Genomic DNA, 26,813 nt, shown 5'->3' on the forward strand with positions numbered 1-26,813 from the left:
GCGTCCTAGCCACGCATGCGCCCAAAGTCCAGGCCTGACCGTCTCGTCCCCCAGTGCTATCATGTCTGCCGTCTGAATGGTTTGTATTTGCTAGCCGGCTCGTTTGAAAAAGTATCTGGTGGAGGTCGAGTGGGTAAGATAAGCAAAGTGGAAGTTGTGTGAAGTGTATTTAGCTAGCTGGCCATGTCCATAATTTCATTGCAACATTGGCTAGTACAGAACTGAAGATTGAGCTTCTAAACGAGCTAACGTTAACCTTCTAACGTTAGCTAGCTACCTGAATTAGCAGCGTGTATATCTTTCAGCTAATGTAAACCAAGCCGAATAGCTAGATTATTTGTTTTGTCTGACCTAGCTAACTGTGCATGCATTTTTAAATAACATTACGGCCAGTTAGGACGTGTAAATGCCTCTAAAATATTGCATTTAGCCAGCGTCCACGCTCATGTCATGTAGCTTTAGCTTGCCAATATAATAGCTGATCACGGCGTTAACGTTCGTCAACTAGCTAACTAGGAAGGGAAAAAACGACCTAACTAATCTAGCATCCTGAGCTTGGGGTTTCTGGTGTTTTCAAAGTTATTGAATCGTTGATACAAGTCAGTTACTCTGAATAAAATCGATGAATCTCTGATCCCAACAGAGAAATACAAATCCGCCATGGCGGACATCAAGAACTTCCTGTATGCTTGGTGTGGGAAGAAGAAACTAACACCCAGCTATGACATTCGAGCCGCTGGAAACAAAAACCGACAGAAGTTTCTGTGTGAGGTCAGTTGAATTCTTTCAAATATGTCTATCTGCAAGCATCCGGTAAATAACAGAAGTAGCATATAGTTCATATATATAAAATATTTGTTATTTCTCTTCCAAGGTTCGTATTGACGGATTCAACTACACTGGAATGGGAAACTCCACCAATAAGAAGGATGCCCAGGCAAATGCTGCTAGAGACTTTGTCAATTATCTTGTCCGAGTTGGAGAAATGAATGCAGCAGAAGTCCCAGCCCTTGGGGTCAGTTATAAAAATCTCACCGAAATAGGTTATCAATGAAACGTCACAGTGCAGAGCGATTCATTTGGCTGCTGGGGGACAAGGAGACCCACAGCTCCGCTAAATTCATTGACAACTTCTTGCCGTTTTCCATGGATTGTTAATGAGAGAAATGTGAACTATTTGGTTATATTATGCCTCTTGAGCATAGTAAGAACTACACATTTCTGATTATTCCATGCAAAACAGTTGCGCATAGTGCTAAATATCATCAGTTATACTGCAAGTAACTACATACTTTTCATTATCAGTAAACATCAATTGATCATATAAAATTCAGATACGTGAGCATAGCCTCACGATATCTCTCAATATTGGCCACTATTAATTTGATATTTCAATGATATAAAATTACAGTGAACTATATCTGACAAGTGTGAGTGGTTCAGGGGCCAAGCACTTTAATAATGTTGACATATTGCTTTACTAATTTCATATGTATATACTGTATTCTATTCTACTGTATTTTAGTCAATGCCACTCCAACATTGCTCGTCCTAATAATTTATATATTTAACTCCATTATTTTTCTTTGGATTTGTCTTTTGTGAATTGTTAGATATTACTGCACCGAGTGAGCTAGGAACACAAGCATTTTGCTACACCCGCAATAGCATCTGCTAAATATGTGACCAATAAAATTTGATTTAAGTGACTCTCACTTATCTGAAATAACATGATCAATTGATGTTTACTGATAATGAAAAGCATGGAGTTATTTGCTGTATAACTCTAATAGGGCTAAAAGGATTAGTCGGAAATGTGTAGATAGCTAATTCTGACATTAACATGGTTCTAACATTTATTTAACAATCCCTTGAACAGCACATAGTTATCAATGTTTTTACCAGAGCAAGGGATCTCCTTGCCACCCAGCAACCAAATTGAACGCTCTGCACCATTTTTTACATTTTATTGATAACAAACCATACTTTTTATCATCCAAGATTAAACATTTGGTGATGGACATGTTATTACGGTATTAAACATTATTTTCCTGTTAATAGGCAAGTGGACCTGACTTCAGTGTACCTGACTGTGGAGGAGGGGGTGAAGGAGGGAATGTTGGCTTTGGAAGTCTTCCTCCAAGTGGACCTATCCCTCCTCACCTGGTTGTGAAAGCTGAGCAAGGTACTTGGCTGACTTCACCAAATGCTTGTAGGTCTGTACACAGTCTATGTTCTGTTAACTACATTCCCATGGCGTCATAACTCATCTCGTTTAACTTTTGCTTCAGTGAATGCACCTTCTGCGCCAGTCCCAGGTGTCACTGGTTTGGGATATTCGGGCGGTAGCGGCAATTTTTCCGGAGGTGGCTCAAACAGCAATGCTCCGTGGGATCGTGGGGCCAATCTAAAGGACTACTACTCAAAGAGAGATGAGCAGGAGGCACAGGCGGTAGGACCTGTCATTTCACTATTTTTACAAGGCATTGTTTCATATCTATTAGCTATCTTTATGCTGAAATATATTTAATTTAAGAAATGCATTTGTAGTAATTCAGTCTTCACGCATGCCTGATTTGAACCTTTGAAGTGTTTATTTTCCCCATCAAGACTCTGGAGTCTGAGGAGGTAGATCTGAACGCAGGACTCCATGGCAACTGGACTTTAGAGAACGCCAAGGCCCGTCTGAACCAATTTTTCCAGAAGGAGAAGAATCAAACTGATTACAAATACAGCCAAGTTGGGCCTGACCACAACAGGTCAGGAGGATGGGAAAATATTTTGGCCTGGAAGTTGATCAGTTAGCCTGGTGGAACCAGCCTGAACTCTGGTAACGCAGCGACCAGGCTGGTTCCAATAGGAGATTTTCCATAGATTAATTTATATAATAGTTTATCAGGAATATTGCTCCAAAGCATTCATGACAAACCAAATAACCTACATACAGGTAACTGCCAAAATAAAGTGAACACGAGTAAATGAGGGATACAAAGTATATTGAAAGCATGTAATTCCACACAGGTGTGGTTCCTGAATTACTTAAGCATTTAACATCCCATCATGCGTGTTTTAAAAATGCCCAGTTGCCCATTATTTTGGCTACCATGGCAAGAAGAAGCAATCTCATTGACTTTGGAAGAAGCGTCTCAAAGGAGCATAGGAGGTTTAAAGGGTGTTTGTGTATGTCTTGGTCACCGGATCTCAACCCAATGGAACACTTAATTTGAGATTCTGGAGCGGTGCCTGAGACAGCGTTTTTCACCACTATCAACAAAACACCAAATTATGGATTTTCTTGTGGAAGAATGGCTTCGCATCCCTCCAATAGAGTTCCATACGCTTGTAAAAATCTATGCCAAGGCACATTGAAGCTGTTCTGTCGACTCGTGGTCCCATGCCCTATTAAGACACTTTATGTTGGTGTTTCCTTTATTTTGGCAGTTACCTGTACATTAGTTATGGGGACTGTATGTTTTTCTGCTGGACTTATATGGAGACAGAGCCCTCCTGGGTGTGCGGTTAACACCTGAGAGATCTCGGTTAACTTTTCTCAGGTCATTTTGGAGCTATTTATACCTCAACCATAGAGATCCTGTAATCCCATAATTAATTATATGATCTCTGACCTCAACCAATACCTTACTAGTACAATATTGATCCTATTTTAATTTAACTGGCCTCGGTCAGTAATTCTGAATGTGAATAGTAGTGGAGATGTGATGCCAGAATTCACAACCTACCTTGTCAAGACATGTGACATCCTTTAGGCTGCACTAAAGTTGTTATATGGTTGCATCCACAATGGGGGATGGAATGGGCAGATTATTGTGTGGTTTTGATTTCTGGTGTCACTTGTTCCACTAGGGATGGGGCAGTGGCTGAGGTGATAAAGTTGATTGTTGATTGAAGTCTGGCAGAAAAACATACTGGCTCCCCCAAGGGCAAGGGTTATCATCAGACTGGACAATGGGCTTCTCAAGCTCAGAGGTCAGTTGGTCCAATGATTGATACATGTTTTATCTACTGTAAAAACACGAGTTACACATTATTCAGATTTTTCATAAAAAGTGAATCAGGCTTAGTAACATTATGGATGATGGTGTTTTTTTGCTTCTACTTCAGGAGCTTTATTGCTGAGATGCAGTTATTTGTAAGACAGCTTGGCAGAAGTAAGTACAAACTTTTCATTGAACACAAACTGAATTGTCCTATCAGATGTAAAATGCTTTGTTTACGTTTTTGAACAGGAGTCAGAAATATTAGATTTTTCCAAATTCAGGAGAAAATGTAAACACTGAACCTAGTTTAGTAGCTTTCTGGAGACAACAAATATGTGACTTCAGAATAAGAAATACATTTTCATTTGTTTTGTAGAGATAATTGCCCGCGAGCATGGCTCTAACAAGAAGCTTGCAGCCCAGTCCTCTGCGCTGTCTATCGTCCGTCAACTTTACCATCTGGGTGTCATTGAGCCTTATTCTGGCGTCACTAAGAAGAAAGAGGGGGAAATTGTATGTAACGTGTGTTACTGCTGATAAAATATTTGGTGTTATTACACTGATTTATTAATGACGTGGTCTTAATGTTGTATGTTTTGTTTGTTCACCTTATTTTATATGTCTCAAGGTTCGAACTAAGTATGCAGCAAGTCTTTTTAACTTACAGTTGAACCTTGGTGTCTTCACAGTTGGAAGCTTTTGAGGTGAATGTGGTGGATGAACTGCAACATCAGCTGCAGAGTATGGCCCAAGAACTGGGTGTTGCAATTCCACCTCCGGTAAGTCAAATTTATATGATTACATTTATTAACCTTTATACAGTTTCAATTAGTGTCTGTCCTATCACACTGAAAACCAAAGAAAAGTACTTTGTCATTTAATATGAGGATTATGAGTTAAACCTTTTTCCTGTCCCCAGCCACCTGATCCAAGTACTCCAGTGTCTTTGGTCCAAGGGAAGATGGCTGTGTTTGAGCCCTCCCAGAAACAGAGCATGGCCGGGGTGGTGCCGTGGTCCCCTCCGCAAGTCAACTGGAACCCCTGGACCAGCAGCAATATTGACGATGGACCACTAGCATTTGTGTGTCAAAGACTTGTTTCTAGCTGTACATTTACTAAAAGAAGTGCAACAATATATCTGTGTTTTCTACTGTTATTCTCTTCATAATCTGACCTTTCTCAAAACTAAAGCAGTCTATTTTGTCATGGTAGGCCATCCATCCTATCTAAAAGTATCATTTACGTTTCCCCCTAGTGCACCCCAGAGCAAATCAGCACTGACCTCCATCATGAGCTGACTTATCAATTGGAACAAGATCAAAGCCTACAGAAGGTATGTTGTTGCCCTCACTTAACTGCGATTAAGTTATTCCTAATGAAAACGGGACAAAGACACACCCTGTTTTGGGGGATTTTCACATTTTATCCTTAGAAATGGCTCTTTGGAAGTAGAGTTGTTGACACGTATTTGATATTTGTATCTTAAAGCATAATTGAGAAATAATTAATTGAATTTTGAATATTTGTACATTTTGGCTGTACCCAGGCCTCCTTTAAGACTCCATAATGTTTCATATATGTAGGTGCTACAAAGCAAAAATTGTTGTCATATGAAGCTTTACCGCTTGCCCTGTAATATTAGTATTTAGATTTACAAAAAACAATTAGCATTTAAAGGTGCAAAATGCCCAAATCGCTCTGCCATTTCCTGGTTGCTAAAATGCTAATAGTTCGCACAATTTTAGTTTGTGACAAAACAAGCAATATATTGTAGAGAATCATTGTACCATCTAAACTGGTGAAATGTCTTTTCAATAACCAAAAATATTGTATTTTTGGCTTGTTTGAAGCTGGTGTACAAATTCGAAAGAAAAAGATGCAAAAACTAAACTTATGAATGGGAGAGAGCGCACATAGAACAGATCTACCACTTCTTAGATTGGCTTTCAACCAGATGACAGATCCACAAATCACATATCTATATGAATTTGGCCGGGTCGCCCAAAAAGATAGGTATTCAGACTCCTTTACTTTTCCCACATTTTGTTACGTTACAGCCTTATTCTAAAATGAATTAAATAAATAAAAATCCTTGGCAATCTACACACACTACCCCATAATGACCAAGTGAAAATAGGTTTTTAGAAATGTTTACACATTTATAAAAAATATACCTTATTTACATAAGTATTTGGACTCTTTGCTATGATACTCAAAATTGAGCTCAGGTGCATCCTGTTGTCATTGATCATCCTTAATGTTTCTACAACTTTGTTGGTGTCCACCTGTGGTAAATTCACACACCTATCAATAGAAGGTCCCACAGTTGACAGTGCACGTCAAAGCAAAAACCAAGCCATGAAGTTGAAGGAATTGTCCGTAGAACTCCGAGACAGGATTGTGTTGAGGCACAGATCTGGGGAGGAGTTAAAAAAAAATGGCAAGCATTGAATGTCCCCAGGAACACAGTAGCCTCCATCATTCTTAAATGGAAGAAGTTTGTAAGCACCAAGACTCTTCCTAGAGCTGGTCACCCGGCCAAACTGAGTAGTCGGGGAGAAGGGCCTTGGTAAGGGATGTGACCAAGAACCCGATGGTCATTCTGACAGAGTTCCTCTGTGGCGATGGGAGAACCTTCCAGGAGGACAACCATTCCTGCAGCACTCCACCAGTCAGGCCTTTATGGTAGAGTGGCCAGACGGAAGCCACTACTCAGAAAAAGGCATATGACAGCCCGCTTGCTGTTTGCCAAAAGGCACCTGAAGATTCTCAGACCATGAGAAACCAGATTCTCTGGTCTGATGAAACCAGGATTGAACTCTTTGGCCTGAATGCCAAGCGTCACATCTGGAAGGAACATGGCACCATCCCTATGGTGAAGCATGGTTGTGGCAGTATCATGATGTGGGGATTTATTTCAGCGGCCTGGGACTGGGAGACTAATCAGGATTGAGGGAAAAATGAATGGAGCAAAGTACATCCTTGATGAAAACTGGCTCCAGAGCGCTCAGGACCTCCGACTGGGACGAAGGTCCACCTTCCAACAGGGCAAAGACCCTAAGCACACAAGCCTGTACCTGTTGCAGCTTTAATTTATGAATATTGAAAAATAAAACGTGAATATTGAAAATATACCATTTCTGATTGGGCTAATTTTTCAATATATTCTTGAGCATATCAAAGTTCCAGAGTGGGATCTCTGATACTTTTAGAGTTATGATCCAATTAGTAAACATTACCAATGTGAAAATGGATTCAAAATGGTCACCCATTGCTGGTGATTTGCAGGATGTAGACTGATACAAGTAATATGAGGGGTGTGATTGGTTACATTGCCTACTATGCCAGTTTCTCTGTATACAATTGGCGATAACATTAAAACTATCAGAGATCCTGCTCTGGTACTTTGATATGCCAATAGTCTTAGAGGAGGCGGCCTGTGCAAGGCCAAAATGTCACAAATATTCCAACTTCAATGAATAATGTATTAATATGCTTTTAGATCAATTGTAAAATATATCTTCCTTCAAATTACCATTCTATGGATCAAATCAGAAACATTTTGGATTTTTTTGGTCTGGCTTCGTGAGGAATCACTCAATTATCTTGAGTTAGTGTTAAATTATGTCCTATTATCAGTCCCTCCAGGATTCCTGGTTTCTGTGATCACATGTTTTTGTGTGCCAAATCAACTATTCCCCGCATATTATGTGAGAGCTTGCAAATTTGACCAATCACCACACTTTTTCCACAAACAGTCAAATCATCGCAATATTATCACATAAAACTGACCCCCCACCGCTGTACAAAAAGAGGGCTCACGATTTCAAAATGTTTTGCGTATGGTTCAATCAAGCCACATATCAACAAACCTTTCCCACATCGGCACATTTTTGTGACAAATTGGACAATCGTATATTGCTATGCAAAATATCAGAATTTTGCATGGGACTGTGTTGTGTCTGACTGTCATGCAAAAACGTGTCTCCTAGGTCATTGGGGAGCGAGACGGGCTTCCAGTGAAGAAATTTGAGGAGGAGATAATGACTGCCGTTCAGGGCAGCTCAGTGGTGATCATTCGAGGGGCGACCGGCTGTGGCAAAACCACCCAGGTTCCTCAGTACATCCTGGATCAGTTCATCAAGAGTGGGAGGGCGTCCGAGTGTAACATTATTGTAACCCAGGTAAGACTCGAAATTAAATATTCATGTATTTGAATATTTTCCTTGCTTGTGATGGAATAATGCCTTTGTTGTCCAATTGGGAAATGTTGTTTGTGGCATTGTGTAAACATTAAGACATTACAGACAAACACAGGCCTAGGACTGTTACATACAAGATAAATAGAATATTAAAGTGCAGATATCTGAATGGCTGCTATTTCACGGTCACCCCTTCCCATCTTTGTCAGCCCCGGCGTATCAGTGCAGTGTCTGTGGCAGAGCGTGTTTCCTACGAGAGAGGAGAGGATGTCGGTAAGAGCTGTGGGTACAGCGTCCGCTTTGAATCCATCCTCCCACGACCCCATGCCAGCATCATGTTCTGCACTGTTGGTAAGGGTCTCTTATTTTCATTTGTTATTCATAATTTAGGTGTTTTATGTAGTTAATACAACTGGGGTTGAGAATAGTTCAGGTTAAGAATAGCAGAAGGTACATGGAATTATATGAATACTATATAGCATAATTTGGTGTATTTCTCTATTTCCAGGTGTGTTACTGCGGAAGCTGGAAGCAGGTATTCGCGGGATCAGCCATGTGATTGTGGATGAAATCCACGAGAGAGACATCAATGTACGTATGTCTGATGGCCCCCCCCAACTAATTGTAATCCTTAGGGGTACCGATTGAGCCTAGTTCTGGACTAAAAAGTACTCTCAATGGAGAGTCTCAATTGTGAATGGTTTGTAGTCCAGGACTAGGCTTATTCTGTGTCTGGGAAATCAGCCCTCGGTGTACTAAAGTAAGTAATGATTACTTTTTTGCTCTTCCCAGACTGACTTCCTCATGGTGGTGCTGAGGGACGTGGTCCACACCTACCCAGAGGTCCGCATCATCCTCATGTCTGCCACCATCGACACCACCATGTTTAGAGAGTACTTCTTCAACTGCCCTGTCATCGAGGTGTTCGGCCGCACATTCCCAGTACAAGGTAAGAGCTCAGTCAAATGGAGCTCGCAAACTTTCTTAAATCATCTAACCTTCATATCTTCCAGTTTATGGGCTTGTAATGTATAGCTATGAATGGTTGTATCTTTTCCAGAGTACTTTTTGGAAGATTGTATTCAGATGACACATTTCATTCCACCTCCGAGTGATAGAAAGAGGAAGGACAAGGATGAGGAAGGAGGAGATGAAGAGGTATGGAATAGTACTTTGTCGGTCATAAGCACAGAGAACCATTTCATTTAACCACTGTTTGTTCTATGGAAGTGTGTTCTATGTGTATGTTTCTTCCTCTTGTTTGTCATAGGCCAACTGTAATGTGATATGTGGGCCAGAGTACACCCCAGAGACTAAGCGCTCTATGGCCCAGATGAATGAGAAGGAGACTCCCTTTGAGCTGGTGGAGGCCCTGCTGAAGTACATCGAGACCCTCCAGGTGGCCGGGGCTGTGCTCGTCTTCCTGCCCGGCTGGAACCTCATCTACTCCATGCAGAAACACCTGGAGATGAACCCACACTTTGGTGTGTGGTCTCAATACTAATCAGTGGTTCTCCCATAGAAAAACTGTTGGTCAAAGTATTTGGATTGATGTCAACAAATGCATTGTTTTCATTTTAGCCCCATATCACCCAAGTTTCTGCCATAGAAATGCTGTTGATTGTAATTGTAATGACACCAGTGAATTGACTTGTTATTAATTTTGTTTCACCCAGGGAGTCAACGGTACCTGATTCTGCCTCTCCACTCTCAGATCCCCAGAGAGGAACAGAGGAGGGTATTTGAGCCTGTGCCTGAAAACATCACCAAGGTCAGTCAGGCAGGGTCTCAGGGTTTTTCCTGTAAAGGTTTATAATGATTTATCTGTTATTGTTATTTTTGTTATTTATATTTTATCCTTTTCAGGTGATCTTGTCAACAAACATTGCAGAGACCAGTATTACTATCAATGATGTAGTATATGTCATCGACTCTTGCAAGTAAGTTTCTCACTTGATATACTGTACTTTAAATTATTAAATTATCATTGCATGGGAGTGTAGCTACTAATGACCCCCAATTATTTTGTGTTTTCTCTAAGGCAGAAAGTGAAACTGTTCACATCTCACAACAACATGACCAACTACGCCACAGTCTGGGGCTCCAAGACCAACCTGGAGCAGAGGAAGGGTCGTGCCGGCCGCGTCCGGGCTGGCTTCTGCTTTCATCTGTGTAGCAGAGCACGCTTCGACAAGTAAGTCTCTGGGACCCGTTGCATAAAACATCTTAAAGGTGCAATATGCAGAAATCGCTCTGCCATTTCCTGGTTGCTAAAATGCCAATATTTAGCCTAATTTCAGTCAGTGACTTAACAAGTGTAGAGAATCATTGTATAAAACCGCTGTGAAATATATTTTCCAAAACCAAAAATCTAGTATTTTCAGCTGTTTGAAGCTGGTGTACAAAACTGAAAGTAAAAGACGCAAGAACAAACCTTAAGAACGGGAAACAAATAAATATTTCACACAGAACATATCTACCGCTTCTTAGACTTGCTTTCAATGAGAATGACAAATCTATAACTCACTTTTCTATGTGTGTTTGCTTGAGTCTTCTTGGTTATGAAGCTACAAGCTTGGCACACCTGTAATTGATTTTTGTATTTGAGGAGTTTCTCTCATTCTTCTCAGCAGATCCTCTCAAGCTCTGTCAGGTTGGATAGGGAGTGACGCCGCACCGCTATTTTCAGGTCTCTCCAGAGATGTTTGATTGGGTTCAAGTCCGGGCTCTGGCTGGGCCACTCAAGGACATTCAGACACTTGTCCCGAATCCACTCCTGCATTGTCTTGGCTTTGTGCTTAGGGTCATTGTCCTGTTGGAAGGTGAACCTTCGTCCCAGTCGGAGGTCCTGAGCGCTCTGGGTCAGGTTTTCATCAAGGATCTCTCTGTACTTTGCTCTGTTCATCTTTCCCTCGTTCCTGACTAGTCTCCCAGGCCCTGCTGCTGGAAAAACATCCCCACATCATGATGCTGCCACCACCATGCTTCACCGTAGGGATTTTGCCAGATTTCCATCAGACATGACGCTTGGCATTCTGGCCAAAGAGTTCAATCTTGGTTTCATCAGACCAGAGAATCTTGTTTCTCATGGTCTGAGAGTCTTTAGGTGCCTGTTGGCAAACTCCAAGCAGGCTGTCATGTGCCTTACTGAGGAGTGGCTTCCGTCTGGCCACTCTACCATAAATGCCTGATTGGTGCAGAGCTGCAGGAATGGTTGTCCTTCTGGAAGGTTCTCCCATCTCCACAGAGGAACTTTAGAGCTCTGTCATAGTGACCATCGGGTTCTTGGTCAACTCTAGGAGGAGTCTTGGTGGGTCTAAACTTTTTTAATTTAAGAATGATGGAGGCCACTGTGTTCTTGGACCTTCAAAACTGCAGACATTTTTTTGTACCCTTCTCCATCTCGGAGATCTATGGTCAATTCCTTCGACCTCATGGCTTGGTTTTTATCTGACATGCATTGTCAACTGTGGGACCTTAGACAGGTGTGTGCCTTTGCAAATCATGGCCAATCAATTGAATTTACCACATGTGGACACCAATCAAGTTGTAGAAACACCTCAAGGATGATCAATGGAAACAGGATGCACCAAAGCTCCATTTTGAGTCTCATAGCAAAGGGTCTGAACACTTATGTAAAAAGGTATTTTCCCCAAAAAAATTTAAGAATAATTATTAGCATCAATATCTAAGAACCTTTTTTTTTTTTTTACTTTATTTAACCAGGAAGGGCTCATTGAGATTTAAAATCTCTTTTTCAAGAGCGTCCTGGCCAAGATATGCAACACCAAGCCATTACAAAAATTACAGACAAACATCATGAAAAACTACAAGTAATCTAGTAAAAACCATAGAATTCACAAGAGTATAACCAAATCAAAAACAGCAAATTAAAAACATTGACAGGTCAGGGAATCAGTCTCAAGATTATTCATCAGTGATTTAAAAATACCAATCGGGACAAGTTCTTCGAGTTTAAAAGTAGTTTTTTAAGGCGTTCCAAGACGATGGCGCAGAGTACATAAAAGCCCTTTTACCAAATTCAGTTCGGACATTTGGAACAGTTAGCAGGATAAAGTCCAGCGAACGAAGAGCGTACCCACCACATTTCTGAACAATAAAAATGCCCAAATAAAAAGGTAGTAAACCCAAAATGGCTTTGTAAATAAAAGTATACAAGTGCCTGAGCCTACGAGTGACGAGAGAAGGACAGCCAACCCTGGTATACAAAGTGCAGTGGTGTGTAAGGGTTTTGCAGTTTTAAAATACATCTCAAAGTGCCATGGTAAAGGGTGTCAATTGATCTCAAACACTGAGCGGAAGCATTCATATATAAAATATCCCCATAGTCTAGTAAAGGCATAAATGTAGCTGATACTAGCCTCCTTCAGCTTCAATTGTTTTGTAAGTTGTTGAATATGCAATTAAAATTCCAAGATATGTATGAGGTTACAACCTCAATTTCCTTGCCCTGGCGGGTAGTAATAGGTAAAAGTTTCAGAGGTCTATTTCTTCTTGCTTTAGAAAACACCATTAGTTTAGTTTTGTCAGTATTGAGGATAAGCTTCAATTGACACATGGTATGTTGAATAGTATAAAAAGCAGTTTGCAAGTTCTGGAAAGCTTTTGTAAGAGACGAGGCACAACAGTAAATAACAGTATCATCAGCATAAAAATGAAGTTTTGCATTTTGGAAATTTGTCTAAATCATTTATATAAATAGTGAATAGGAGAGGACCAAGTACAGAGCCTTGGGGCACATCATTAAAGACAGACAATTTAACAGACATAAGCCCATCAAATTGAGTGCACTGAGTTCTATCAGACAGATGGTTAGCAAACCATGCAACTGCATGCTCTGAAAGACCTACACTTGACAAACTCTGCCTTTTAGTATAGCATGATCAACTGTATCAAAAGCCTTAGAGAGATCAATAAAAAGTGAGACAGTGCTGTTTTTTGTCAAGGGCTTCGGTGATATAATTTAAAACCTTCATGGCTGCTGTAATTGTGCTATGCTTCTTCCTGAAGCCTGGTACATTGATAAAATAGAGTTAGTAAATAACTATTTTAGCTGTTCACTCAAGGGTTTCAAGTATTTTCACTGGGGGTGACAGCTTTGAGATTGGCCTATAATTATTTTAAAGAGTTGGATCTCCCCTTTTAAAAGTGGTAGGACAAATTTCATTACATTCCGGGGTTAGATTGAACAGATATGTAAGTGGTTCAGCTATGAAATCAGCTGCCAGATTTAAAAAGCAGGGATCCAAAAGATCAGGACCTGCAGGCTTTCTCTGATCTAAGGATTTCAGGGCTTTATGTACCTCCTTCACTGAGAATGGCAAAAAGTTTGACCAGCTCTCACTGGTTCATCCACACAGGGTTGGTTGTACAGAGACAGAGGACACTGAATCAAACAGCCTACCAGATGATACAAAGTGCTCATTGAAACAATTCAGCATTTCAGTTTTGCCATATACAGCAACAGAGTCCTTCAAAACACATGACGGTAATTCATTAACATTACTGTTACCAGACATCGACTTAATAGCCTTCCAAAACTTTCTAGGGTCATTCAGGTTATCAGTGGTAACAGACATAAAATATTCAGACTTGGCCTTCCTGAGAAGAAAAGAACACTTGTTTCTTAACTGCCTAAAAATAAGCCAATCAGCATCAGAACATGATTTCCTTGCTTTAGCCCAGACTAGATTACGGTCGTGAATAATACAAGACAGCTCAGAAGAAAACCATGGATTATCCTTCCCTTTAACCCTGAACCTGCGGAATGGGGCATGTTTGTTTGCTTTTTGGAAAAAAACATAATGAAAGAATTTCCAGGCAGTTTCCACATCAGGAATAAGCTCAGTCTTGCTCTAGTCAAAATAAAACAAATCATGAAAGAAAGCCTGCTCATTAAAACACTTCAAATTTCTCTTACAAATAAAACGTGGGTTTGTCTTAGGAACCTTAGTATTTCTAACAGCAACAACAGCACAATGGTCACTTAAATCGTTACAAAAAACACCAACCGCAGAATATTTATGTGGAACATTTGTCAATATCAAATCAATCAGGGTAGATTTATCTGGACATTTAAGATTTGGGCGAGTGGGTGAGTTAATCAACTGGGTAAGATTCATAGAATTACAAAACATTTTAAAATCATCAGACACCGGCTTTAACCAACACCAGTTGAGATCATTTCACTGTAAAGAAGTTTAGACATGAGGTGCGTCAAAGAATAAAATGCATCAGCGAGAGCAGAGGGGGGTCTATAACAGATAATCACAGTTATAGAGAGACACTTTGAAACCTCAATATTCAAAGCAAGAAATTCCAACTGTTTACAAATAGTTTCAGACTTTGTCACACTTACAGGGAATTTAGTTTTTACATATATAGCCACACCCCCACCTTAACTCGATCAGTGCGATAAACATTGTAACCACTTGTGAAAATATCCTTATCAAAAACAGACTTGCTGAGCCAGGTTGCAGAAAACACAATTACATCAGCATCAGTTGATTTAGCCCAAATCCTAACCCCATCAATTTTTTGACAACAGGCTGCGTATATTTAAATGAAAAATACCAAAACCAGATCTTGATTTAAAATCAGAGGTGGTTTGGAGACATTGCATATCAGGGCCAGGGTTAGGTTGCACGTTACCTGATATCAACAAAAGAAGAATAACCAAACAGTCATTTAAAACCATTAGACTTTGGTAGTGACACATTCGTACTGTTCACATGCCACAAATACATCGGCACTTGGACGAGTGTAGCGAGTTCCTGCAGACAAAATGTCTAATGGACGGGAGAGCACATTGTCAGATGTACTCACCCAGCGACAATGTTAGTTTTCTCCAGAGTTCAGTAAAGTCCGTGCACAAAGCAATATCATGAAAATTGTTTCGAAACCTGTTTTCGCTTTGTCATTATGCTGTATTGTGAGTAGATTGCTGAGGAAATTAATTTATTTAATCAATTTTATAATACGGCTGAAACATAACAAAAATGTGGAAAAAGTCAAGGGGTCTGAATACTTTCCAAAGGCACTGTCTTTACATAAGCACAACAGAACTGCAAGAAACAGCTCGGAATGTCTGACTGAAGTACGGCACTAATGTACCTTTTTGTTTTTAAATTACTCGTGTTCAATTTTTAAAAAATGCATGACATAATTGTTTGGTTTACGGGACAATGGGCCAAAATGTGGTACTCAACCGCACAATTCGGGACATGTGGTCACTCAAACTGTATAGTCTCAAAACATGGTTAAAACTATGTTCATATCATGTACGGTCAGTACATGCATCCATAGCTCTGTCCATGAATTTGAGTGTGTTTCCATTTCTCCAGGCCCATCCCTCAGCTTTTTTACCAAAACACAGGCGATGTGATGGTTTGTTTCAATTAGTATTCTAGCTTTAACTTTTTCACTTAATTTAAGGGGAAAATTAACTTTAGATGTTTTATGCAACTGGGCCCTGATCTCAACCCTCATTAGCATTGAAGAGATGCCAAACTTCTGTACCCATATTCAAAAAGCCGAGTGCTGATCTCGGATCAGGTTCCTGTGTCCGTGTAATTTTATGAATTCTGCAAAACTGGTCTTAGATCAGCACTACTACTCTGAGATGCTATATGAATATAAACTCTGTTTTTTCACTCTTACCCTTTTATGTCAAAATTGAGTTTGATTTGAATTACACAAGTGATGAATGTGTGCTTCTGTTTCTACCCTTTTCTTCATCCCAGACTGGAGACCCATATGACCCCTGAGATATTCCGTACTCCTCTCCACGAGGTAGCCCTGAGCATCAAGCTGCTGAGACTAGGAGCCATTGGCCATTTCCTTTCCAAGGCCATCGAGCCCCCTCCCCTGGACGCGGTTATAGAGGCAGAACACACACTGAGAGGTGAGTCGTTTTTAGCTTTGACCTTAAAGGATTTGTTTTGTCCTCTAGTGTTCTAGTAAACATTAGAACAACCACCTTGAATAGGGTTGGCATTTACAATTCCTTGATATATTTCACTAGAACTGGATGCTTTGGACACAAATGACGAGTTGACTCCGCTTGGTCGGATCCTTGCAAAGCTTCCAATCGAGCCGCGTCTGGGGAAGATGATGATTATGGGCTGCATATTCAAGTGAGTGCTGCATCAGAATTCATGCATGCATTTTGTAAAACCCTTCCCTAAATGACTATCCATATTGACTCATCTCTATACACAGTTTCATATTTCCAACTAGAAATTGTTTAAATAGTTGGTGCTTTCTTTGCTCTGCTTTCTAGTGTTGGAGATGCGGTGTGCACGATCTCAGCAGCCTCCTGCTTCCCAGAGCCCTTCATCAATGATGGCAAGCGCTTGGGCTATGTGCACCGCAACTTTGCTGGCACCCGCTTCTCAGACCACGTGGCCCTCCTGTCAGTCTTCCAGGCTTGGGACGATGTGAGGTGAGTCCAGGCTTCATAGAAACATGCAACATGTACATCTAGGGGCGGCAGGTAGTCTAGTGGTTAGAGTGTTGGGCCAGTAACCAAAAGGTTGCAAGATCGAATCCTCGAGCTGACAAGGTAAATAAATACCTGTCGTTATGCCCCTGAACAAGGCAGTTAACCCTTGTCATTGAAAATAACATTTGTTCTTAACTGACTTGCCAAGTTAAATGATGGTTACAAAAAAATATATAATTACAAACAAACAATCCTTTCTCATGGATTACAATTAAACAGATGCAACTGATAATTGTGGCTGATACAATTGCAGACAGAACACCGTAATGCCATTCATTGCAGTAGGAAGAGGTGTCAGCTGAATGACCCATTTTTGTTTGGGACAAGGTTGTGACAGCTTGTTAACTTGTCTTTTTGTATTGTAGAATGGGAGGTGAGGATGCAGAGTCCAGATTCTGTGAACACAAGAGGCTCAACATGTCCACACTGAGGATGACCTGGGAGGCAAAAGTGCAGCTGAAGGAGATCCTCATCAACTCTGGCTTCCCTGAGGGTAGATTTTTTTTTTCTTCTGTGTCTCAAATGACACCATTTCCCCTATAGTGCACCACCTGGTCAAAAGTAGTGCACATTATTGGGAATAGGGCAGTGGTGTAAAGTACTTAAGTAAAAATACTTTAAAGTGCTACTTAAGTAGTTTTTTGGGGTATCTGTACTTTACCATTTATATTTTTGAATACTTTTACTCCACTACATTCCTTAAGAAAATATAGTACTTTTTACTCCATACTGTTTCCCTGACACCCAAAAATACTAAGACAGGAAACTGGCCCAATTCACGCACTTAAGAGAACATCTTTGGTCATCTCTACTGCCTCTGATCTGGGGGACTCAATAAAAACACATGCTTTGTTTGTAAATTATGTCTGAGTGTTGGAGTGTGACCCTGGCTATCCAAGTTGTGCCAAATTGTTTGCTTAATCTACGGAATTAAAATTATTTATACAGTACTTTTGATACTTAAGTGTATATTTTAGCAATTACATTTTACTTTTGATACTTAAGTATATTTAAAACCAAATACTTTTACTCAAGTAGTATTTTACTGTGTGACTTTTAATTGAGTCATTTTCTATGACAATTGGGTACTTTTTCCACCACTGGAATAGGGTGCCATTTGAGAGACACACCATGTGAACAACCCAATAGTATTGCAGTGTTGGCATAATATACAATCACGTCTGAAATTGTTTTAAAATGTTTTTGATATTTTCATTAGAGTGCTTGATGACACAGATGTTCAATAACGTTGGACCCGACAACAACCTTGACGTGGTCGTCTCTCTCCTGACATACGGCTCCTATCCCAACGTGTGCTACCACAAGGAGAAGAGGAAGATTCTCACCACTGAGGGGCGCAATGCCCTCATCCACAAATGCTCCGTCAACTGCCCCTTCAGCAGCCAGGACATGACCTACCCATCACCGTTCTTCGTCTTTAGCGAAAAGGTAGGATCTCAAATTTAGAGGTCAATAACTACATAATATGAATATACTGGTGTATCATAGGTTGTTTACCCTTTTTTTTTTTTTTGAGCTAAAAGGGTCAATGTTCAGATATATTTTTAAAAAATCATCAAATTGGTCTACAAGCTGCAAGCAACCAAATGTTTTTTTGTGTTTTTTTTTCACCAGATCCGGACTCGAGCCATCTCAGCCAAAGGAATGACACTAGTCAGCCCACTCCAGCTGATCTTGTTTGCCTCCAAGAAAATCACATCAAACGGGGAAATCATTGAACTGGATGATTGGCGAGTGTAGCTACTATCTTTTAAAGTGGTGCAATAGTGTATATATATATATATATATTTATTTTTTCTGCCTATATACCTACACTTCTAAAAAAGGGGGTTAGATTGAACATGAAAATCGTGAGATCAAGCTGATAAAACCAGTGTTTGTATTCACAGGATCAAACTGAAGATACCGCATAACGTGGCTGGCTGCATAGCTGCTTTGAGGGCTGGAATGGAGGCACTTGTTGTAGAAGTCACCAAAGACCCTGAGTACATCAAACAGCTGGATCCCACAAACGAGCGCATGCTCAACATCATCCGTCAAATCTCCAAGCCCTCCGCAGCTGGGCTTAACCTCATGGTCAACAATAAACGGTAAGATAAACACATGATTAGACATCTCAGCTCTGGGGGGGGGGGTAGGAACATTTAGGATGCATCCCAAATGGCACCCTATTGCCTACATAGTGCACTGCTTTTGACCAGAGCCCAAGCAGCCAGTTTGCTAAACATCAACAAACATGACATACCTTACATACTTGTAGTAGTGAAGTCATGTAGTGGTAATAATGGATTAGTTTACTCTGTGTAGATTATTGACCTTTGTGCACAGTAATCCACTCCACTGGGTAATAGGACAGCATTGTGTTTTGAATACCAAATACAGCTGGTTTACATGTCTTGTCCTTATCAGTTTTGGAGATGGTCCACGTCCTCCCAAGATGGGCAGGTTTGACGGAGGAGGCGGTGGAGGATACCAGGGAGGAGGCGGTGGAGGATACAGGGGAGGAGGTTACAGAGGCGGTGGAGGATACCAGGGCGGTGGAGGATACCAGGGCGGCGGCGGATACAGGGGCGGTGGTGGAGGTTACAGAGGCGGTGGTGGAGGTTACAGAGGCGGGGGTGGAGGTTACAGAGGTGGTGGTGGTTATGGAGGGGGGAACAGGGGTGGGGGGAACAGGGGTGGTTATGGAGGGGGGAACAGGGGTGGGGGTGGTTATGGAGGGGGCCAGGGATATTAGGGCATTTGAAGGTTAGCTTTTTAGATGTTGTTCATTACATGACGTTTGAGTGTTTTTGGCTGTAATGTTAGAAGTGGTTCTATGTAAGGATATTTTAGTTTAGCCTTTTGTGACACCCCCCCCCCCCCCCCCCCCAAAATCAAGGTTTTCCCCTGGTATTAAGCATAAAAAAAAATAATTTGTTAGTTTGGCTAATGGAAAATTCCAAAAGTATTTCATGCCATGAGCCTAATTTTGTCAGTTATATACAACTCAAGTATGTTTCCTGCCATTACTAAGTAATAAATTACATTTTTTCCAACACTGCCAGATTTTCTTAGCAGTTCGTCTGTAAAGGCACAATTCATTTTGAATAACACATTTTATTGAAATGTTCAAAAAGTGCACTTTTGTTTATAGGGCTAGTGCGTACAAAAGCTGGGATCTTTCTCTGAAATGGATACGAACAGAAATATAATCTAACACTTGAAACAAATCAATCTACCTAAAGTAATAACGTATGTTACATGGTAATATACTGAGCAACAGCTACATCCAATAAAATTGTCAGTCTGGTTACTTAAATTGTTTTAACTATTGTGTACAACACATTTATGCTGCAATCCTAGACTCAGGAATTCACCCACATTTTGCGCAGCAATCCTATATCGCCCTTGGTGTTTGACTCCAGTTTGTTTGTGGTGATCTCCAAACTGAGTTTCTGCAGGGCCTTGGAAAGATAATCTGTCTCGTTCTTGTCCCCACTGGCTGTCTGCTCCAGGTCCTCACTCGCTTTGTACAGATTGTCAGGAACAAGAATGGTCACGCCATACCCGTGGTTATCATGAATGTGATTGTCGGTCAGCTTCAGCTGGGGCTGAGGGAGAACCTGTGAATAGAAAAAATTGTCACTGATCTATCCTTGGTTTTCTACTTTAGTTGTCACCAACATAACAGTGAAGCTAACAGCCACCTATTTAATTAGGTCTCAGGCTCTGCTTCACTGTGCCACATTTATTACACGTACTTACAATAGCACTGATATCACAGATGTATTCATCATGCTGCTGACAATCTAGGGTTCCTCCTTGATTTAAAGGCTTAAGTTGATTCCTTCCCCAGAATCCCCAATACGTCACCTCACTGGAATTTAGTGGCATTTCCACCTGTACATTTGTATGATACATTTTCCACTCACATGGAACAGCCATAATGCTGTAACTGGAAGTACTGTATACTATACCTTGAGATTGATTCCACCCTGTGAACCTTTCGAGTCTTTCGCCAGCTGGTTGCTGCAGTGATGGATTTCATTCCGATGCAGCTCTGCAATGCTGCCAGGGTACAACTCCACCCCTGCACCCTGAGAAGGTTAAGTAAATCTGTGCTCATTTTCCTAGTATGTCTGGAGAGAACTTTGTTTTATTTTGCATGTGGCCCCTTAATTTACATCCACACAATTTCATGGCTATATCAACAATCAGATAAGCCATGTAACTCAAAGGCAATCTTTCAAAATGACAACTCTACCTTTGCACCAGATATCTCACAGTTCTTCATGACCAGAGAGGCTCCAGTCAGGACACACACTCCTGTGCCTTGACACTTCAACACACAGTTGTCCAGGGTCAACTGTCCCGACTCCACCACAACAATGCCATCACAGGTTCCATGCTGCACCAATGTCAGGTTCATGAGCATCACCTTGGAGGCTTTGGACGCCACAAAGTTGTCATGGGATGGGTCAGAGTAGAACAGCACCTCTTTCCTTTCTCCTTCTCCTGCAGAGTATAGAACCATTGAGGTATGAAGGTCAACTAATGCGTAACTATCACTTGTCAGGTGTTAACTTTACTTTAACGGATATACAGATATTTTATGACAATGAATATAAAAAAGTAATATCGTATTTACCCTTTATTGTGATGTCGTCTGTGAGGGATGCCAGCGCAACTGCGTGGTACTCTCCTGGGAAGACCACCACCGTGTCCCCAGAGAAGCAGGAGTCCAGAGCGGCTGACAGACTGTCATGCTGCTGGATCAGAGTGTCCGCCGAGAAGTTCTTGATCTAGGGTCACAATGAAATAAAGATAACGTTTTGAAATAACTGAGAACCTGCAATAAATCAAGTTAAAAACAAACATTTTCGCAACAGCAAAACAATTACATGACTGCAGTGAATAACACCAGATCCAGCACACCAACCATGTCTGTTGTCATTATCTGGGCAACAATGTGTGTCACAATCCTTCCAGATGTTCTCTGCCCCTTTCTGCGTTTGTAGATCCTTGGATAGAAGGGTCCATGGCTCCTAAAGACATTTAAAGCAATATCTTGGTATTAAATCAACACTACGGCTCATTACAAGAACTGCTGACAAAAGAACAAGATTAGTTGAGCAGCAATACTAGCTGTTTTACACTGTCAGCATTGGTAGTTGGGTGTTGAGAAAAGCTAGGACAAAAGATCATATCTTACCTGAGTCGCAGGTCTTCCCAGAACTTCAGGAGCCCACAAAGCATTGACATTTCGTAGTATTTTTTCCAGCACTCCACAGCCTCCCCTGGTAAGGCCTCCCCACGGATTTTGGTCTGGAATTTTGTCAAGTCCAGTCGTTTGCTTCGGTACTCCTCCAGGGTCTTGCGGTATCGCTCGCTGATTGGACCAGGGATGGTTCCATCCTGAATGTCATAATACCTGCAAACAAATACACCCCATAGTCCAGGTGAACATTCATGGCTTGTTTTTGGTTGGCTCTGCTGAAATGTGGAGGGTATGCTTACAGCTGTATGCGTTTCTCAATGAGTCCTGCGTACTCGTCACATTCCTCCTCATCATCCCAGTCCCTCCAGAGAAAATCGTAGAAAAACCTGCAGGGAAGCATGAAGACAAAATCTGGAATTTGGATTTACACTGTATTAGAGGAGTTCCCTAATGTTATTCACCTTGCATGTTCCAGATACTCTGCAATGTTGTCTACATCAGCTCCCATCCCTTGTATGGGGTAGACATCCAAGATTGGCACAGAGTAGTCATGTTCCCTCAACACATCTTCAACCAACTCTCTTGGTAAGTTGGCAATGTTTGAGGAATATGGTTCTGCCACAGAAATGGACACTCGAAGAGGGAGGCTTTTTCCTTCGCATGGTGTACAGTTGACCTAGACAGCCAAAGTTCAGGTTTAGGATAATGGTCAGACACTTTGCATCCCCATTATGGCAGAATTGGGGATATGGTACTGTGATCAAGACCTGGGTGCTGAGTGGTAACTTCTTGAGCCATTGTTAACAGATGTAGCTAGCTACCGGTATTTGTTTGGAACGGCAATGTTAGAGGGAGCCCCTGTCAACTAAATAATGTTAACTGTGCCTGTGGCAGTGTGGCGTTAGCAAGCTAATGATTGCTGAGCAAGCTCATTAGTGTCAGCGAATGTGAGCCACATAGAAATGGAATGAATAGAACAGGCGTCCCCATTCAAGTCAATGATAGCAGCAGTTGTGAGTGTACCAACAGGAGAAAAGCAAGAAGTAAAACCAGGAAGTGTAGCCATCAATATGTGCTGTGATTTGATTAAACTCAACTGACATTACAAAAAATACATTTCTTTGCATGAGCCACATCAGTTATCATTTGAATTAACATTCTACATTACCATGGAAATGATTTCATCACAATACCAGGCAGCCATTTGCCATTATATTCATATTTATATGCTGAGCCACCTGTATCTAAATATTTGAAATTTAATCTGGATGTAACAACAAAACTACTAGCTAGTAATGTCAGTAATTAAAGGGTAGTGATATCTGGGACAGTCTAAACCCTAACCCTTATATGAAGCATCCGGTTGTCGTTTCCACTCACTACCAAATATGGTAACGAGAGGTAGCCCAGTGGGAGAAGATGGAGCGAAATGGATTTTAGCCGACATTATGCAACATTTCTCATCGATGAAACATTTGATCTCAATACGGGTTTCTGTACCCAAAACTTGAATTTGTTACGAAACGATTGGACTACGTTGAGCAGATTATAGCCTTTGCCAAAGTAAAAAAAAAAAGAAAAAAAAGTTGTTTAGGAGGGCAGGGGCGAGTTGAGTTACTCCGTACGCGCACTTCAGAGTAGGCGGTCCCTAACGGAAATATGCAAATATATGCTACAACGCGCCAATAGGATCTCGCTAGCTCGTGCTTGGTTCTGCCCATTAAGACTCATTTGTTCCCTTTGGAAACGACCAGCTGTGGTCTATCTTGGGTTAGTTATAAACATCTTTGCCTTAACCCTTAAATTATCGTAATCATTTTAATGTTTAAGTTAAATGGGGTAGGGACTGGAACGTCCCAGTGAATTCCGTATAGCAAGGGCCGTAATTAAATTATGTAACTTACGTCGACAAGCACACCCACGAATGGCAGGTCCCCAATATCGCAGTTTACCAACAGGACTTCTGGGGAAGTTTTCCACACTGCAGTCCAAGTGCGTTTGCTGGCAAGTTTTTCTATTATGTAGAAACTTATAGCTTCATCTGCATCCTCTGCCTGTTAAACATGCAAATAAAACATGTGTTAGCGTACTTGACTGTGAACATTGTTGGGTTGTCGGTCAGTTGATTCATTAATTAGCTAACTGGGTAGCTAAGGTAAGTGAACGGTATTACTAGCTAGCTAGATCTAGCCACTTACAGAACACTGGCCAATAATATGATCGCAAAAGAGAGCAACACGTTCATCGTAGGTGTATGTCTTGTTGGAGATGAAGATTTGTGGCAAGACTTGGGCCTCTTTAGCATCAAATGGCTCTTCGCTGTCAGGATTTGGCGCCAGAAGTTTCCTTCTCATAGGGACTTTATTCCTTACGATTTGAGGAGCGTCAGCAGCAGAGAATGATGTTGAACCATCATCATAGCTTGGCACCTCACTGTTCGGAATAGTACTGGTATGAGACTGGGCCTTTTCATGGGCCATCTCACTTGAGACAGGTATTTTAAAATGTTCCTTGCTTGCTTTCTGTGCTGTTTCATCATGAAAATCTTCCAGAGGAAACAAAGGATCAGGGGCACAAGTTGCCATTGTATAAGATTTGCTAATAAACGTGATTATTTTCGAAAATAAACCTAGTTCGCTTGCTTACCGTTAGCTAAGGCCAACGACTTTTGCCCCAGCACCGCGAGCCTGGGTTGGTTCAGATTTGAAAATTGAGCGCGAAACGGTCACGAGGTACTAGCAGCAGCCGGAAGTAGCATACGCCATCACAAAACTCTCAGAAAAGAACAGAATAAGTTTGTTCACAAGCGAACTATTTGATAAAGCCAAGTGTCCGAGTGACTCAATTGCAATTTATCTTCTAGACCGTCTGTTTTCATGATTGAGAGATATTGTATATGTAATGGTTTGCTAAAATAGTTTAGCTAGCTAGATTGTGATGGCAAGGTCTTTCAACCAAGGACTCCATAGAGAGCAATAGTAATGGCCTCTATGGGGAAATTAATGAGCTTTTGAGGGTTTTTGGATAAATGCCGAAAATGAGGTCTGTGGTAAACACAGGTTTAGGAGATTTTATACATTTTGTCCTATGAGGTAGTCTTCATCAGCTGATGTTATTGTAAAATGTGAAGTATTTATGTAATCAAAACATAATTCATAATGTTAACTAACTGATTCTCTCATAGGAAAAAAACGTATAAGATCACCTAAGCCTTTTTTAACATCAGACCTTATTTTACAGCATTTATCCCAAGACCCCATTCATTTCCCCCATAGGAATGGCTGAACAAACCAGAGGTAGAAAATGCTAACTAATTTCAGTTTTTTAGGACTGAAACAAACTATACCACAGAGTTTATAAAAACCAGAGACACAAAGTTTTGAGACTTTTGGGAACGCTTGTGAAGCAGACTCGGCAGATCAGATTGGGGTTGGCAAGGCAATGTAAAAAATAAAATAAAAATGTGTCCTCGGTCATTTTCTTGAAATCCAAATGCAAAACCTAGATTTGAGCCAATGTCTTAAGTAACTGAATCTGTCATTACTACAACCTTGTGAAAGTGACAAACTGACATGTTTTGGGTCACTCCGGGATGCTCTGAGTTCCTCTGTCCAGTGTCTGTTCTTTTGCCCATCTTAATCTTTTATTTTTATTGGCCAGTCTGTGATATGGCTATTTCTTTGCAACACTGCCTTGAAGGCCAGCATCCCAGAGTCGCATCTTCACTGTTGACGTTGAGACTGGTGTTTTGCAGGTACTATTTAATGAAGCTGTCAGTTGAGGACTTGAGGTGTCTATTTCTCAAACTAGGCATTCTAATGTACTTGTCCTGCTTGCTCAGTTGTGCACCGGGGCCTCCCCCTCCTCTTTCTATTCTGATTAGAGCCAGTTTGTGCTGTTCTGTGAAGGGAATAGGACACAGCATTGTATGAGATCTTCAGTTTATTGGCAATTCCTCGCATGGATTAGCCTTAATTTCTCAGAACAAGAATAGACTGAGTTTCAGAAGAATAGCAAAGTCTATTCAGAAAATATTTGGAAACCAATGGTTTGTGGTATAAATAGACAGACTACAATATTATGCAACTTTAGTATTGATCATATTGAAAAATATATATTTATTACCATTTACATTCTGTATAGAGGGAGTGTTTTTTTGTGCTACTATACCAATAAGCCCACCTGAGATAAATGTCAAATTGACAAAAATAGTGTCTGTGCATAACAATGCAAGGTTCATTTAATAGTTAAATAAGAAAAAATGCATTTAAAATGTAAGCTGTAAATGCCTGAAATGTATTATCTTGTTTTATAGTTCACAAAGTTATGGTGTTACTGACATGAAGGCACAACTGTTAGCATGAAGAAGAAAAAAAATAAATTGGCAAGAAATAGTAATAATATATCAGAATATTAATCTCTTAATTTTACATCAAGTATGGTCACATCAAATATCTGAATAATGAGTTTATCTGAGGGTCGCCTCAAGTTTTATTGCAGCTTTCAAATTGGCCATTACTGGGAGGTTACACAACTGTCAATAACTACAATAATCGGATTGATTTAGAATAAAAACCGTTAAAGAACAACCAGATTAATCTGGTTGAAACATTACTCAGCAGGACATTTTTATTTTTTCTTTGAATCCGAAAATGGAATTGGCCTTAATATGTACACTTACTCTAGGCCTTTTTACACTATTTGAGGTATCTGTATCGATACTATTTTTCAACTCCTATATGTTTATTCATTAACGTGTCTGAACGCAGTACAAGGTTTGTACGCAGTACAAGGGGGGCCCCCCCTTTTTTTTTTTTTTTACACGAGTTTATAAATAAATAATACATGGTTGATACTGTGTCGAAGTT

The 26,813-nt window shown here is 40.7% G+C and overlaps 2 protein-coding genes across 3 annotated transcripts; one reads left to right on the plus strand and one right to left on the minus strand.

The window, feature by feature from the left end:
* dhx9 (DEAH (Asp-Glu-Ala-His) box helicase 9) lies at positions 1–19,605 on the plus strand. 2 transcript variants are annotated; one of them, XM_021589532.2, is made up of 28 exons: positions 1–133; positions 644–771; positions 875–1,015; positions 2,062–2,185; positions 2,292–2,452; positions 2,611–2,759; positions 4,123–4,169; positions 4,375–4,511; positions 4,688–4,777; positions 4,918–5,079; positions 5,254–5,331; positions 7,991–8,182; positions 8,410–8,551; positions 8,709–8,791; positions 8,993–9,149; positions 9,261–9,358; positions 9,471–9,684; positions 9,877–9,971; positions 10,067–10,140; positions 10,242–10,394; positions 15,964–16,124; positions 16,245–16,356; positions 16,503–16,664; positions 17,090–17,217; positions 17,944–18,173; positions 18,360–18,475; positions 18,635–18,835; positions 19,155–19,605. In XM_021589532.2, the coding sequence occupies exons 1-28, from the start codon at positions 16–18 to the stop codon at positions 19,480–19,482; spliced, it is 3,981 nt and encodes a 1,326-aa protein (XP_021445207.2). In that variant the 5' UTR covers positions 1–15; the 3' UTR covers positions 19,483–19,605. The 2 variants fall into 2 exon arrangements, with proteins under 2 accessions (XP_021445207.2, XP_036822116.1); XM_036966221.1 differs by having other exon boundaries at positions 15–79.
* On the minus strand, positions 19,605–24,910 carry LOC110508754 (testicular spindle-associated protein SHCBP1L). The gene is made up of 10 exons (XM_021589533.2): positions 24,144–24,910; positions 23,850–23,999; positions 22,407–22,621; positions 22,245–22,331; positions 21,940–22,158; positions 21,667–21,772; positions 21,376–21,529; positions 20,992–21,242; positions 20,705–20,824; positions 19,605–20,350 (listed from the first exon to the last, which is right to left on the minus strand). The coding sequence occupies exons 1-10, from the start codon at positions 24,528–24,530 to the stop codon at positions 20,093–20,095; spliced, it is 1,947 nt and encodes a 648-aa protein (XP_021445208.1). The 5' UTR covers positions 24,531–24,910; the 3' UTR covers positions 19,605–20,092.
* Between the last annotated feature and the right edge of the window lie 1,903 nt (positions 24,911–26,813).

This window comes from Oncorhynchus mykiss, chromosome 28 (genome assembly GCF_013265735.2).
Source record: "Oncorhynchus mykiss isolate Arlee chromosome 28, USDA_OmykA_1.1, whole genome shotgun sequence".
Classification (NCBI taxonomy): domain Eukaryota; kingdom Metazoa; phylum Chordata; class Actinopteri; order Salmoniformes; family Salmonidae; genus Oncorhynchus; species Oncorhynchus mykiss.

Coding starts and splice junctions, on each gene's coding strand:
- dhx9 (XM_021589532.2), top strand. CDS start 16: ATGCGCCCAAAGTCCAGGCCTGACCGTCTCGTCCCCCAGTGCTATCAT. Junction 5,080..5,253: donor ACGATGGACCACTAGCATTT/GTGTGTCAAAGA, acceptor GTTTCCCCCTAG/TGCACCCCAGAGCAAATCAG. Junction 9,359..9,470: donor AGGAAGGAGGAGATGAAGAG/GTATGGAATAGT, acceptor TGTTTGTCATAG/GCCAACTGTAATGTGATATG.
- LOC110508754 (XM_021589533.2), bottom strand. CDS start 24,530: ATGGCAACTTGTGCCCCTGATCCTTTGTTTCCTCTGGAAGATTTTCAT. Junction 24,000..24,143: donor ATATTATTGGCCAGTGTTCT/GTAAGTGGCTAG, acceptor CATGTTTAACAG/GCAGAGGATGCAGATGAAGC. Junction 22,332..22,406: donor GAGTATCTGGAACATGCAAG/GTGAATAACATT, acceptor GCTTCCCTGCAG/GTTTTTCTACGATTTTCTCT.